Source organism: Micromys minutus, assembly GCF_963924665.1.
Source record: "Micromys minutus genome assembly, chromosome: 2".
Taxonomy (NCBI): Eukaryota; Metazoa; Chordata; class Mammalia; order Rodentia; family Muridae; genus Micromys; species Micromys minutus.
Window position 1 is genome coordinate 75,731,087 of NC_137971.1, and position 15,658 is coordinate 75,746,744.

Consider the following 15,658-nt stretch of genomic DNA (forward strand, 5'->3'; position numbering starts at 1 on the left):
CTCTGTCTCTCTGTTTCTCTCTCTCTCTCTCTCTCTCTCTCTCACACACACACACACACACACACACACACACACACACCTCTCTGAGACTATCACAAACACACAGAACAAACAGGGCACTAAGGAAGTGTCTCCCAGGAAGTTCTCTTACCAAACACTGTTGCACCTTCCTGATGACCAAACTCCTTTTGTCAGAATCTAAAACCAAGTTGTCCAAGGGTCTCATACCCAGGCTGATCAGAAAATGAACACAGCGAGAGGGGGTAACTGAAGCCAGGAATCGGGACCTACAGAGAGACCAGAGGATGGCAAAAAGCACTATGTGTTCTGCACTGGCCCAGAGACCAGAGGCAACATCAGCACCAGACATCTCCACAGGAGCATCCTGTGAGCACGGGCTCTCCCAGCAATGCACCTTGTGTCTGAAAGCAAGTCTCCTACCCATGTCCTAATTCAGAGTCGATGTGGAACGCTGCCTATTCGGAGTACCCCAGATTCTCAGGTCCTGGAGTGTCTGAGGCATTCTCCACCCTGCCTGCTTCACCCAGGGGGAAAGAACCACACATCCTGGAGACCCCTCCACATCTGGTGGCTGAGTCAGAAGGGGACTCAACGTTCACTTACGGGAGGGTGGCCAAGAGGAAGGCTGGCATGGAGGACCTTGAAACTTCCCAGTATTTCCATGCCAAGCAACTGACCTGCAGGATAAGCAGCAACAATAAAATCAAAGCAAATGCACAGACGGTGCTTTGTAAATGTCCCTCTCTGTGACAGACAGCCCCATGGTATCACTCCACTCAACACTAATGGCTTGGGAAACTGAGACAGTAAGATGAACACACACATTTAGGTGTGAGCGCACTCTTATTTATGGGTACAAAAGAGTGAGATGTATCTACTCCCCTCGACTGGAAGGCAAACACCTGGCTTTCGAATAGAACAGAGTGTGACTGGTTTGATTTTTCATGATATCTATTCGTTTATGTGTGTGAGCAGATGTGTGTGCCACGGAATGCATTTAGAGGCCAGGAGACAGTTTCAGAAGCCGGTTCTCTCCTTCTGTCGTGTGTCTCCCAGAATTTTGAACGCAGGTTTCTGAGCCTGACACCAAGCACCTTTTCCTGCTAAGCCATCTTTCTGGCCCGTATGCAACTGTTTTGATTTAGTATTAAAGATTTATATAGTACCATGATGCTTGTACACACAGAGAGAGGAAGGTGTGAGTTCATGTGTTTTTGTGTTTACATGTATTTTAGGGGACATAGAGGTCTTGGTGCTCACACATAAGAACTAAGAGATGAACTAGGTGGTATCAGTTCACATCTTTAATCCCAGCACTCAGGAAGCAGAAGCAGGTGGGTCTCTGAGTTCAAGGCCAGCCTGGTCTACAGAGTGAATTCTAGGACATCCAGCGCTACACAGAGAAACCCTGTCTCAAAAAAAAAAAAAAAAAAAAAAAAAAAAAAAAAAAAAAAAACAGAATTAAGTGAACCTTTTAGCAACCTCAAAAAAAAAATAATCACCTCGGAGCAAATTTACTATCTATATCTGGTCCTAGGCAGTTCAATATCCTAGCTGTGAAATTTTGTTGTAAATGTCTTAAGACACCAGCCCTGGCATCAGGAGAGAGCTAGAAGCGGGGAAACGCCCCCCCCCCCCCCCATGGTACCTGATCCGGAGAAAGCAGGGAGAAGTTATTCTCAAAATGCTGGAAGAGGGCTAGGAAGACGCGGGCACTCATGGACTCGATGTGTGAGCACTGTATACCCTTCACCAGCTGCCCGGCACTGGGAAACAAAACGAGGACCGCTGAAACGGAGGTAAGGAGGGGAGAGGACGGAAGCGGCCAAAGAACGCGTGTTCCACCCATCACAGGCTGAGCGCTAAGTAACACTAAGTCGTGATGGGATTTTATAATGTCCCTACAGACTCTGGACTTCCATGTTTGAGCCTCAGAGTGTTATTTGGGGGAGATTCTAGAAACAGGAAGTAGGGCAGAGATAGAGGAAGTAGGTCACTGGGGGCAGGTCTTTGGGAATGTGGCTACTTCTTGTTTCCCTCTCTGTTTTCTGGCCCGCCATGATGTGAACTGCTGAGTTTCACTCTGCCCTCCCTGCCATTGAGGGACTGAGGCCTTTGAAACTGTAAGCCAGACAAACGTTTTCCTTCTTTAAGTTGCTTTTATTTTTTTTTTAATTATGGGGCTGGAGAGATGGCTCCACAGTTAAGAGCACTGAGTCTTCTTCTAGAGAACCCAGGTTTTATTCGCAGCACCCTCATGGTTGCTAACAACCATCTCTACCTCTCGTCCCAGGGATCTTATGCCCTCTTCTGGCCATCTTAGGTACTGCATGTATGTGGTTCACAGCCACACATGCTGTCAAAACACCCATAAACATTAAATACATACATACATACATACATACATATATACATACACACACACACACATACATACATGCATGCATACATACATTCATACCTGTGGGGCTGGAGAGATGGCTCAGCAGTCAAGAGCACTGGCTGCTCTTCCAGAGGTCTTGAGTTCAATTCCCAGCACCTATATAGTGGCCCAGGACCATCTATAAAAGGATCTGCTGCCCTCTTCTGGCATGCAGGTGTACATGCAGCAGAGCACTCATGTACATTAAATAAATAGAAATTCAAAAGAGTCCAGTTTTTTTATGAATGTTGGAATATTTTTCACTGCATGTGTATGTATGTGTGTGTGTGTGTGTGTGTGTGTGTGTGTGTGGCAAGCATATGGCGGTCAGAGGACAGCTTGCAGGAGTTGATTCTCTTCTTCTACCACATGGTTCTGTGACTTGAACTCAAGTCTTAGCAGCAAGCACCTTAGCCCACTGAGCCATCTCACCGGCCCTCACTTGGGTTTTGGAATTTTCCCACAGCTCAGCTGATCCTGCTGCGAAATTAGGCTTTTCTTCAGACGGCATCAAAGAGCCGTTCAGACCAGGCTGCCAAAGTGTCCTACCTCAGGAGCTCCTCAGGCCTTTCAGTGGTCTTTTCCAGAAGCTCATACAGGAACAGGGCCTGAGGGAAGAGAGATGAGCATTAATGGTAGAGCCCAGCAAACAGAGGCCCTAAGGAAAGTGCACTGTGACCTCATCTCACAGATGGGGAAACAGAGGCTGAATCCAGAATGTTGCTAACCCAAGGCTCTCCAACCACTTAGTGGCTTATCCAGAATTTGAAATCATGTCAGGGGGGATCTCAGAGCACAGCCTGCCACATTCCAGGTGGCTCTCCACTCTCAAAAGCAGCGTTTCTCAACCTGTGGGTCTCAAGCCCTTAGAGGTCAGATAACTTTGTCACAGGGGTCACCTAAGACCATCTGCACATCAGATACTTTACACTACAACTCAGAACAGTAGCAAAACTACAGTCATGACGTGGCAACAAAATAATTTTATGGGGAAGGGGGGCAGTGTCACCACAACACGAGAAATCGTATTAACAGGTTGCTACATTAGGAGGGTTGAGAGCCACTGCTCTGAAGGCTGGGTGCCTGTGAAGGCCCCTGTGTGGTCCCTCTTTGTGTGCACACCTGCTAGTCCTGAACCCACATGGCGGCAATGATGGGACCAGCACAGCCCAGAAAGTACCATCAATAAAGGAGTCATGCCCACAGCACACAGTCCCTTCAACCCCTCCCAGATGAGCACTCCAGAATGCTACAGTATAGGCAAGGGAGCCATTTGTTTTAAGGAATGAAATTTTACAGAATACCTAACTTGCAGAAGCAATCGAGTGCGACATTTGTCTATTTTATAGACTCTAAAACTTTGAACGTAATTCCCCAAACGCAGTAAATTATGAGCCAGAGTTAGACAGGGGCTTCTGGGATGTGACAGCTGAGGGCCTCAAAGTCTCATAAAGGCCTGGGCAGAAAGAGCTGGAATGGAAGGAAGTTCCCAGAGTACAGCCCCAGAGGTTCTAGGGACAGCAGACTTGAGAACCTTCTCCCCCAACCCCCACCCGGCTTCCCAATCTTAGGAAATGAAAACCCCATCAGCCCAGCTGCTCAGACAAAACTACCTTAAAGTTGTCTATGGAAGGATGGGTTTTCAAGCTGCTGGACTTGGCAGTGGTTTGTCACATGGCAACGGAGTTGCTGTAACACCATCCAGCCTCATAAAAGACCCCCACAGAGGTGCCAAGGTGCTTGTTACGTCTGCTTTCCTGGTTCCTAAGTGGTGCTGTGCTCAGTAAACATTTCCAGAGAAAGAGAGATGGCTCAATGGGTAAAGCACTTTTCACACAAGCATGAGGCCCTAAATTTGTATCTCCCAGGCCTATGTAAAAGCCAAATATAGTAGCACATATATAACCCCAGGTTCTCTACGGGGAGATGGAAGGCAGAGACTGGGAATCCCTAGAAATTCCTAGGCTGGCTAGTTGGAAGTTTGCCTCAGTGAACAACAAGAGACCTTGTCTCAAGCAAGATGAAAGATGAGGACTGATATTCAAAGTTGTCTTCTGACAGACAGACAGACAGACAGACAGACAGACACACACACACACACACACATACACACACGCACACACATTTTAGGAGTAATGGCTGTGCTCAGTTAGTAAGGACTGAGGACCAAACATGACAACATAGGTTTGGTCTCCAGAACCCACAAAAAGAAGCAAGACTTGGTTTCTGGTGATAGAAAGACCTGGGACTCCCTGACAATCCAACCTAGTCAGCAAGTTCTAGATAAGAGCTGAGAGACTCTGTCTCAAAAAACAAGGTAAAGGGTGACTGAGGAAGGCACCTGAGGTTGACCTCTGACCCCTACACACATGTACAGACACACACACACACACACATACACACACACACACACACACACACACACAATTTTAAAAGAGAATGAAAGTGGCTGACTCAACATGGGTGAGGATCAGTCTCAGCAGCACTGTCCTTCCCAAACAGATCTAACCATAAGTAGAGTGGCAAGTAACACAGCATGCTGCTTTCAGGCTGCATCCTACATCACAACTGCTGCCTGTAATCACCCTCATTCTGCTCATAAGACAGCGGAGGCCATGTAAGGAGATTTCATTTCTCCACAGCCAACAAACAGCAGGCAGAATTCACCCTTATGCCTCGTCTAGCTTCTTAACCACACACGACCCTGTTTCCCAGGCTTATTAACAAAGAAATAAAGCATCTTTATCAAACTGATCCTAAACAGGTCAAAAAAAAATAATGAGAAGTACCTGCCCAGAGTTGATGCTGTAACTCAAAGGAAACGCGCTCACCTGCCGTGGAAGAGGCCTGGGTTCTGTTCTGAGCACCACAGAAAGAAACTCAGGGTTGATATGTGAGCACTTCAGGCCTACCTGGCTCCTTCGAAGCTCCTTTTCCTTCAGGACTGTAGCATTGAGTCGAGATGCTCTCCATAAATCATAGAGAGACACCTCCTTAAAGAGAGCTCTCGGTACCTCTACGATGCCCGAAGGAGCATCTTCTGATTCCATCAGCTGCCGAAATTGAGAAGAAAGACAGTAACCGCCTCATTAAGGGGTCATTGAGTTCTGATTGCATTTGGACACTGCTTCCTGGACCATAAGATGCATTTGATCTGCTTAGCAACTGCAGCAAGCAGAAACTGTTGCTACACCCATTTTATAGGTAAGCGAACTGTGGCCTAAAGCAGTGTGTTGAAAGCTGGTCAATGATCATGCCTGGATCTGTATAGTCTAAAGCCCACTGTTAGAGATGGAATATGGATTGCCCCCACAATGCTCCCGTTTTGAAAAACAGCTTCCCCAGATGGTAGCACAATTTCAGCAAAACGTTACGAGTGTGGCACACCTAGAGGAAGTAGGTCTATAGGAAACTGGCATTTGGAGATACACTATCCCTGGCCACTTCCTGTCTTGCTCTCTACTTCCTGATCAGCCATGAAGTGAACAGCTCTTCTAAGCCACACTTTCACCTCCATGACACTCTGTCCAAGCATATGGGGCCAAGCAACTGAGAACTGACACCCTAAACCCATGAGGCCTGATCAGTCCTTTCTCCCTCAACTTGTCTATGTCAGGTACTTGGCTCAAAATGACAAAAAATAATAGTGACTAATAGACCCATAGTCTTTATTAACAATATACACTACTGTTGTTCACAAAGCCTTGGTGTTTTCAAACAAGCACCTTGGGTTTGTTTTCTCAGCAGGTTTTGTAATTGAACACAGCGCATGGTGAGAAAAATGTCCAAATGATCAACATACTCCAAAGCACTCTGGGAAATTCAGGATCCAATCAAATTCTTAAAATATTTTAAGAGCCAACTGTGATGGAGGTTGCCTCTCTGTATGGCAGAAGAATAGATAATCCAAGGCCATTCGGGGCTCCACAATTTGATCATACTTTTAAAATAATGATTATATAATCTCTCTCGGGCCCAGATCCAAGGCTTTGAGTTGGCCCAGCCCAACAGCCACCCCATCAATGAACTGCTAGAACATGCAAAGGAGCCGGTCCTACAGATCCAAGGCTGCAGGATCTCCAAGACACAGGGCAACAGCAGGATGTCTGAGAGGGGCCCAGCGAGGGTCAGTATTGATGGCGGAGCAGACCAACAGGTCACTGAAGTGAACATTTGCAAGTAGTAACTGTGAGCTACAGAGTATACTGTGGGACACACTGTGACATACTTTAGCTTCCACCATGAGATTTTTTTTTTCTCTGCTGTGGGGGAAGAGGTAGCAAGGGTGGGAGGCAGGTATGAGGAGAGGGGGAGATGAATGACTGGGGTGCATGATGTGAAATTCACAGAGAACCAATAAAAAAATAAAAAGAAATAATCGTCATCATCGGCTGAAATTCAGTTAAGAAGCTTGGTTTGAGAAAAGTCTTTTATATTGGACCATACGGGAAAACAATGGTGTCTGAGAGAAATGTAACATGGTAGAAGAAACTATGTCTAGAAGGCAGTACTCCTGGTGTCACATGTTCTGGATTCTGAACACCCCACACACCAACTGCCAAGATAATGCCAGATAAAACAATTGGCCCATGGTCATAATTTATTCATAGACTCTGAAAACCACATCCTCTGTAAGCCATTGGGGCTAAGGACTGAACATCTACCTCTCACCTTGCCGAGGACACCTTGCTGCTGGACAGGTGACAAATCAGACATATCCTGGGAAAGAGGGCTTCTCAGCACCTGCCAGAGATCCTTGTGGTCCATACTGTAGAAGGCTTGTGTGCCCACTCCTGCCAGCAGTACACCCATCTGGCTGGCATTGTAGAAGGACAGCACCTAGCAGAGAAACAGCCATGAGGATGCTCTCTCAGATATTTACTAGGCCAACTTGATGCAGGTACCCAGATGAGTGACAGCCAAGGGACCAAATGGGGAGCAAGGAAGATAGACCTCATAGACCTGTAGGGGTTAGTAGTTGACACTAGGGAAGAGACAAGCCTCTTTGTCCAAGACAGGGAGGAACTGCAACAATCTCCCTCTGCTTCCTGGAAGTATTTTCATAGAAAATGTCACCATGGGTTCCCAGAGCCTCAATCAAAGTCCAGAAAATCCAAGGTTGTAGATTATCCTAAAGCTGTTCATGTTTTAATGCTAATTCCATTTCTCCAAGAAGGGCTGCCTAGTCATATACTCATGAGGTGACTTCATGTGAACCTTCCCATTTTAATTAGTAAAATAAAGGAGACCCGGTGACTGGGCAGGTAAGGAAAGTGAAGGGAGAAAGTCAGAGGTCAGAGGAGAGGAAAGAACCGAGGGGAGTTCCAAGATGGAGGTCGAGAAAGACGAGCTAGATCCAGGTGGGCCTTATTGACAATAAGTAATTATGAACATCATAAGGATTTTATAGGTCTTATATCTCATATAGAAGGGCAGTTTGTATAGTTGTCTATTTGATGTAATCTTATTGTGTAGAGGGTTTGTGGATTGAGAGTTTGATGTATAAACTTGTATGAAAAGCTATCGGGCATTAGAGTTGTGTTTGTGTTGGGATTTGGAGTAAAGAAACACCCTGGGACGGAGGCTGTAAACAGGCAGAGTCAAACCGCCTGGGAAGGAAAATGCAGAGTGAGACAGTGGCGGCGGCTCAAACTGTGACAGAGTGGTGGCGGCTCAAACCGTGACAGAGGTGCACTAGGCTCCATACTAGAAGCGGGCCCACGGAGTGAAACCACTGGGCCAATACAGAGATAAGCATTATTTTATTTTTTAATATTTACTGCAACACAAGGTCTTCGGTGCCTCAAAATGAAGTCACCATAAATCTAGAGGAACAAAGTAAGAGCTGGCCTTGACCTCCAGTACAAAAATGAACAAACCCAAGTGGTCCATGGTTCTCTTAGTCAGGGCTACTATTGCTATGATAAAACACCGTAACTAAAAATCAAGCTGGGGAAGAAAGGGGTTATTTGGCTTAGGGAGGAAGTCAGGACAGGAACTCAAACAGGGCAGGAACCTGGAAGCAGGAATTGATGCAGAAGCCATGAAGGGGTGCTACTTACTGGCTTGCTCCTCATAGCTTGCTCAGCCTTCTTCTTACAGAACCCAAGACACCAGCCCAGGGGCCTCTCCCGTCAATCACTAATTTAAAAAAATGCCCTACGGGCTTGCCTATAGCCATACCTTACACAGGCATTTTCTCAAGTGAGGCTTTCTCTTATCTGATGAATGTAGCGTGTGTCAAGTTGACATAAAACTAAAACTAGCCAGTTCAACAGCCATGATGCCATGGTGGAGATGACATTCATAAGCCGACTCTGCAGCAGATGCCTTGGGCTCTGCCCTCTATTTTTCCCTTCCATGGTGATGTTGACAGTTTGGTCCCTCACATTCTCTGTGTCCCATGTAAATAACCTCAGAAGTGAAGACTGTTAAGACCATGAGATCATTAGGTTGATCAGAAAACTGAATGGTTAATCCACTTAGAACAGGTTCTGGCATACACATCACTTCATAAATGTTTGTTATTAGTGTCATACTGAAACTGGCTCCAACCCAACTGTCAAGAGCCAGTTGACATAGTAGGGGTGTCTAAGAGTGGGAGCAGAAAGAGTAGGACACCTGATGTTTAGGAACCAAGGCTCCTGCCCTCCAAATGGGAGTGTCTTACAATATGGCTCCCTCTCCACGCCCAACGCCAAGACAAATACCATCGCCCATCACTGCTGACACATGTAATGGGTGATCCTGCCTGCCAACATGTATCAAGAGATACCCAAGAGATTAATAAAGCATGCTCTGGGCACACCTTTTAGAACATTTTCAGAGACATTTTAGCTTCTTGGCCACCTTAAGATGAATAGATTACTCTTCCACATAGTCTTCCAACTGTAACACTTTGTGTGACCTCATACTCAACACAACAGAGCTAGCTGACCACAGAGCAAAATTTCTGACTCCACAGAACAAAGTAAATCTTTCGTCCTTGATTTCTCTCAGGTAGCTGTTGCAGTCATGAAAATTCAGGTTAGTGTGTCGGGGAGCGGTAAGAACAAAGAAGAAAATCCTGGGGGTGTATCCAGCAAGTGTCTACGGCTCGGCAGCACGTCTCTTTGAAGAGCTCACAGCTTGTCTCTTCTTCCCTGTGCTCAATCACCTCCCTGTGGACTGCTCAAGTAATCTGCACCAGATCTGAGGAGAGGAGCTCTTCTTAGCCATTTTACAAACAGGGAGACCGGAGCAAAGAGACATTAAGTAATCACCTCGTGTCACACAAGTAGATGACAGAGTAGAGATTCAAATGCCTGTCCTGTCCTCAACACACCCTCTGTGCGTTGCTTCTACTGTATGTACACGTAGCTGGTTGTTAGCAAGCTATGGGGAACAAGCCGGTGAGAAGCATTCTTCAACAGATCTACTTCAGTTCCTGTCTCCAGGTTCCTGTCCTGGCCTCCCCTAATGTTGCCTGTAAACCAGATAAACCTTTCCCTCCCAAGTGGCTTCTGGTGACGTGATTTACCACAGGAATAGAAACCCTAAGTCGTGAGATAATTAGAGTTAGACAGGGCCCTGAACTAACAGAAGGAATGCCTTTACCAGAAGAAAAACTAAAACAAGAGAGATGGCTCTCAGTGGGCAGAGGGCTGTCTGCACAAGCATGAGGACCCTAACTTTGGATCTCAGGACCCCACATAAAAAGAATTTGGGGTGAGAGGCCCAGACAGGTATAACCTCTAAGTTCAATGAGAGACCCTGTCTCTATAAAACAAATTTGAGGCATGCTTGAAGAAGGTATTTCAACCTCCCTCTGGCTGCCACACATATCTTCAGAAATGAGCACACATATACACACCAAGAGACAGAGACAGAGAGACAGAGAGAGGGGGGAGCTTGCTATCCTGGAGTGCCCCATAAGGACGTGGAAAGATGACTATGGTCCACAGCACAACAACGGACTTCGAGACGAAGCTACGAATAACCGCGAGGAGGAGGAGGTCTCTGTTATTTAAACCACTAACTCCATGATATTCTGTCACAGCTATGCAATTAACACTACACCAGCCCTTGGGCACTTCGAGAAAGTTAAAGTTCCAGCTGACCTGTCCCTGAGCCAAGTATTTGGCAGCCAAGATGACGATCTGGCTTCTGCCCCAGCCCGTAACCTGGTTAAGGGTAGAGATGGCGCGGTGCACTGCCTCGGAGGACAGGGATTCTAGCTGAGTGCTGGTCAGACCTACAACCGCATCTGATAGAGAGCCTAGGGTCTCGTTGAGGGTCTGGTTCTCCGTAGCAATGTCCAGGAGGTTGGCCTTGAGCTGGAAGGATAAGAAACTGGCATGAGCCTTGAAAGAAAGCAAGGCAGTGGCTCCCTCCAACCACCTCCTGGGTGGAAGGACTCCATACTGCCCCTCCCCCCCACAGACATGGTCCAGGCATTGCACAGCAAGGTATTCTTGGTCATGGTCAGACAGTGACGGGCTCCCTGAGAATACATCCTCCAGGCCTGGCTTTCATGTGCTGAAAATTCACTTTGGGTTTTATTTAAATATTAATGTGTTGTTAAATCAACCTTCAAGCATGGCAGGAAGAATTTTATTCCCTGGTGACTCCGCCGCATTTTGTAGCGTCTATTTTCCTGTTGTGATCTTGAACTCTATATCCATATATTTGGTTGTTTTCCTTTTGTGAACTATCCAGGGGCCTTTTCATGGTAATATGCAATCTGCATAAAAAATAATTCTCAGCAGTACAAGAAAAATAAAGTGAAAATCCAAACTCATGAAAGTAACTATGGAAATGATCCAATGAGCACAGGGCTTAGTCATAGAACACTTTCCAAAGGAGGGGAAAAGGGATGAAAGGAAGGAAGGAAGGAAGGAAGGAAGGAAGGCAGGGAGGAGGAGGAAGAGAAGGAAGGAAGGACAGAAGGAAGAAGGCAGGCAGGGAGGAGGAAAGGAAGAAAGGAAGAAATAAAGAAAAAGAAAAAGAAGGAAGGAAGGAAGGACAGAAGGAAGAAGGAAGGCAGGGAGGAGGAGGAAGAGAAGGAAGGAAGGACAGAAGGAAGAAGGCAGGCAGGGAGGAGGAAAGGAAGAAAGGAAGAAATAAAGAAAAAGAAAAAGAAGGAAGGAAGGAAGGACAGAAGGAAGAAGGAAGGCAGGGAGGAGGAGGAAGGGAAGGAAGAAAGGACAGAAGGAAGAAGGAAGGCAGGGAGGAGGAAAGGAAGAAAGGAAGAAATAAAGAAAAAGAAAGAAGGAAGGAAGGAAGGAAAGGCAAGTGGGGAGGAGGAAGAAGGGGGAATGAAGAAGAGAGAAGAAATAAACGAAGGAACGAAGGAATGAAAGAAGGAAGAAAGGTAAGTGGGAGGAGGAAGAAGGGAGGAAAAGAAGGAGGTGGAAGGAAGAAAGGAAGGAAGGAGAGAGGGAGGGAAGGAAGAAGGAGGGAAGAAGGTAGAAAGATGGTGTATATCTTTCCAATTGGTTCTATGCCTTTAGAAATATACAGTATGAAGTTCTTACAGATTTATAATGTGAACTCTATTTTCACTTAACTCACATCTTTTACATGCCTGCATGTTTCTAAGACTGTCTTAACAATTATCTTTGTTGGAATACACTTCCCTAATTACAGTCAACAATTCCCATCTGATTTTGGTAAGGAAGGTAATAAACTCACCAACTGTACCATAGCCTCTGTACGAAAAATAAAAACAAAGAACATGGGGCTAGAGAGATGGCTCAGTGGTTAAGAACACTGACTATTCTTCAAAAGGTCCTGAGTTCAAATCCCAGCAACCACATGGTGTCTCACAACCATCTGTAATGGGATCCGATGCCCCCTTCTGGTGTGTCTGAAGACAGCTACAGATTATATCATAAATAAATAAATCTTAAAAAAAAAAAAAAAAAAAAAAAAAAAACAAGAGGCATGTGGAGTTACCTGGCCACCAAACCTCATGACCTCAGCTGGATCCTAGACCCCACAAGGCAGATACAAAGAACTGACTCTCAAATGTTGCTCCCTGGCCTCCACAGGAGTCATGTGCACATATATACACACATAAACATGTGCACACACACACACAAGCAAACACAATAAAGAAATAAGTAAAAATAATAATAAATGTTGAAAAATGAGGATCGTAACCTGTTTTAACACATAAATTTGTATGAAATTTCAGGCACATATAACTTTCACACATGCGATCTCGATGTTGCCACTGGGGGGCAGCAAAGCTAAGTGGAAGAAATCGTTTCCGGTTCTCTTCTTCAGGCTCCCCCAGAGTTCCCCCCCACCCCCACCCTGCGCCAAGGAAGTGAGGACTAAGGTGGCGGGTCTCATCGCCTGGTCACTCACACTCGAAGCACATGATGACTAGAAATATACAATTCCAGCCACAACCAGATCTGAGCGACCAGAGCTGGTAGCGCAAAACCCAGTGAAAGGCATTGTAAGGACTGAACCCACAGAGCCCTCAAGCCAGAGGTCTACGACCCTAACGGGGTTCCCAGTAACCAGAAGGTATCCTCCATGGTTTTTTTTTCCTTGAACATAAAAATAGGAGACACAAAATATAACCGGGTGTTTCAAATTCCACATGAAAACCTGCTGTGAAATTGCCAAGAAAAGCCTTACCAAGATTTTCTTTTACTAACATTCTAATATTATGGTTCTAATTTTTTAATTAAGAAAATGACCTGAAACTTGAATGAGGGGGAAAAAATAGAAATAACAAGGCTAGGTACAGTAACGCATGCTTGAAATCCCAGCACTCGGGTGACTAAGGCAGGAGGATTGCAAATTGGAGGCCAGCCAGCAATGCATAACTGGACTTTACTCAAAAACTAAAATAAACTGAGAGAGAAAGGGATGAGGGCAGCCATCTGTATTTGCTAATTTGACCGGAAACAAGTCTAGGAGCTCGGTTAAAAGCAGACATTCACCCAGGGCTCCTCCATCCTGCCTATGCTGGGATCAGCTGAAGACTTCGTTTTACATTCATCCTTCCATCCATTCATGGAGAACTGGGTCGCTCGTGTGCCCACAGTCAGGGGGCTACTTCCAGGAGCCAGTTCTCTCCTGCTACCATATGGGTTCTGGGGGTCAAATGTGGGTTGTCAGCTTAGCCCCTGCCCTAGCGACTGTTTTTACCCCTCCAATTCAATTTATGAAAAAAAAATTCTACCATTGAGCTACATCTCGTCTGTGTGTGTGTGTGTGTGTGTGTGTGTGTGTGTGTGTGTGTGACCCTGAATTTGTCACCCTCCTGTTTCACCGGTGCCTGGGATGGAGTCTGGCAGAGCCTTTACTCCTGTGGATCCCCTTGGTCTATGATTGCCGGCCTCACCCCAGACCCCTGAGTGGAACTGCACTTAGGATCACCCCCAGTCTGTGCTCAATACAGATGCTAAGGTTCTCCAACCACCCATCCCTACGACTCATTCCAATTGGCCATGGCTGTTCTCTGTACAGTGCCTTTTCTAATTCCTTCCCCATGCTTCTACCTCCTGGATTAAAGACACCGTCTGCTAGGTTGAAGTGCTTAATAACGTGCTCTCAAAAGGCCAGGCAAACCAGGGAAACTGAGGCCGAGAACCCAGTGGCCTGCATCGCATCTGTACCTTCCGGATACCAGCCTGGAAGCCCCGGAGGCGGCTGCACTTCAGCATCTGGTGGAGAAGGACTTGGGCTAGCGTGGCATCCAGCAGCTCCAGACCATCATAGAAACAAACCAACAGCCCCAACCTGTGTGGGAAGATGAGGGAGGCTGGTGTGGGCTGCTCAGAGCGGAGAGCCTCACAATCTTTCTCGGCAATCCAAACATGAAAGCCACGCCAGCAGAGTGGCGGGTAGCGGGTGGGGGGGGGGGCGGCACCGCCCGCTTCATCCTGCACCATCTACCTGGACCATCGGCTCTCAACAAAGTCGTTTCCATTAGAAAACAACGAACAGCATGGGTTGGCTGTGAAATGACAGCCCCAGGCTCGTGCCTTTGAATACCTGATTCCCCAGCTGGTGGTAACCATGGCTACAGGAGGCAGCTCCCTAGAAGCAGACCTTTGAGTCTAATGACCCCCCTCCAACCCCACCACCACCATGTTTTCCTCTGAAACCGTCCGTCAGAGGGGAGATGAAGAGAAAGGGGGATACCAAACTCCTCTCTCATTTCTATGTGGAAATATAGGCTTATCCACCCTCGGTGATAGCTCTATTCCCAGGATTTCTTGCCACCTACCCACCAAGATGATACTAAGACTTCAGAAGAAAAAAAATATGGTGGGACAACTCGGGAGCAGAGATACTCAAACTCTGTTGAGCTAAAAGCAATCTATCTAGTGGTTGTGAGCAGAGACTCAGGCCAAGTGGAGATACTTGCTGCTGGTAAATTAGTCGACTCCTCTTTGAGGTAGCTGTACTTCACGGTACGTGCATGTTGTGGGCTATGGTACAGGATGAGCCTGTCTCTCTCAACTGTTAGTAACTAGGTTCACTTTATTCATCGTGGTGCATCATGGGAAATATGATGGTCAAGGAAAGAGGGTGATTGAGAATAAAGAATAAACAGATGCAGGGATGAGTCTTCCCAGTGGATACTAAGCACTTGCTCACTAGTGAATGTTCTCAGGGGTCATAGGAAGACTAACCAGCTCAACAAGGCCAGACCAGCTTTGACTGCAAGCATTCTGGTTCAATCCTCTCAGAACCAACACTGGCATATTCGGGCACAGACACAGGATATCATTAAGCTATAGAAAGAGTAGGATGGTGGTTACCAAGGACTCAGGGGAGGAATGTCAACAGATACAAAGTTTCAATTAGGTAAGAAGGGTAAGTTCTAAAGCCTATGGTGACTATAATTAACAAGAGCTCAGAGCAGATCATGTGTACAAAGTAATGGCATGTTAGTTACTCGGTTTAGCCATTATACAATCTAGATATATATTATGGGATCTTTTATCCATGGGGAGGGGCATGTGTGTGCATGGGTTGGGCACACTTGTGAATCATGTGAGTGCCACAGAATGAGAAGGCAGGAGCACAACCTCCAGGGCTGCCTCTCACCTGCCACCTTGCTAAGGACAGGGTCTCTCTTCTTGTTCACAGATGCGTATCCCAGACTCACTGGCTCACAAGCTTCTGAGGAGTCTCCTGTCTCCAACCTCCCCTGATCCCCATCCATCCATAGAAGAGCTAGTGTTAGCTGCTCACACTATTTGA

General features: G+C 46.4%; 1 protein-coding gene across 1 annotated transcript in view; it reads right to left on the reverse strand.

The window, feature by feature from the left end:
* OTOA (otoancorin) overlaps positions 1 to 15,658 on the reverse strand; it is a gene marked incomplete at both ends in the record, with an annotated part of 68,246 nt that overhangs the window by 30,404 nt on the left and 22,184 nt on the right. The window contains 8 exons of the mRNA XM_080911520.1: positions 152 to 287; positions 625 to 698; positions 1,670 to 1,787; positions 2,993 to 3,051; positions 5,356 to 5,496; positions 7,115 to 7,282; positions 10,543 to 10,758; positions 14,062 to 14,185. Of these exons, the coding sequence (XP_080767646.1) occupies positions 152 to 287; positions 625 to 698; positions 1,670 to 1,787; positions 2,993 to 3,051; positions 5,356 to 5,496; positions 7,115 to 7,282; positions 10,543 to 10,758; positions 14,062 to 14,185 (1,036 nt within the window). The remainder of the gene's footprint in view (positions 1 to 151; positions 288 to 624; positions 699 to 1,669; positions 1,788 to 2,992; positions 3,052 to 5,355; positions 5,497 to 7,114; positions 7,283 to 10,542; positions 10,759 to 14,061; positions 14,186 to 15,658) is intronic.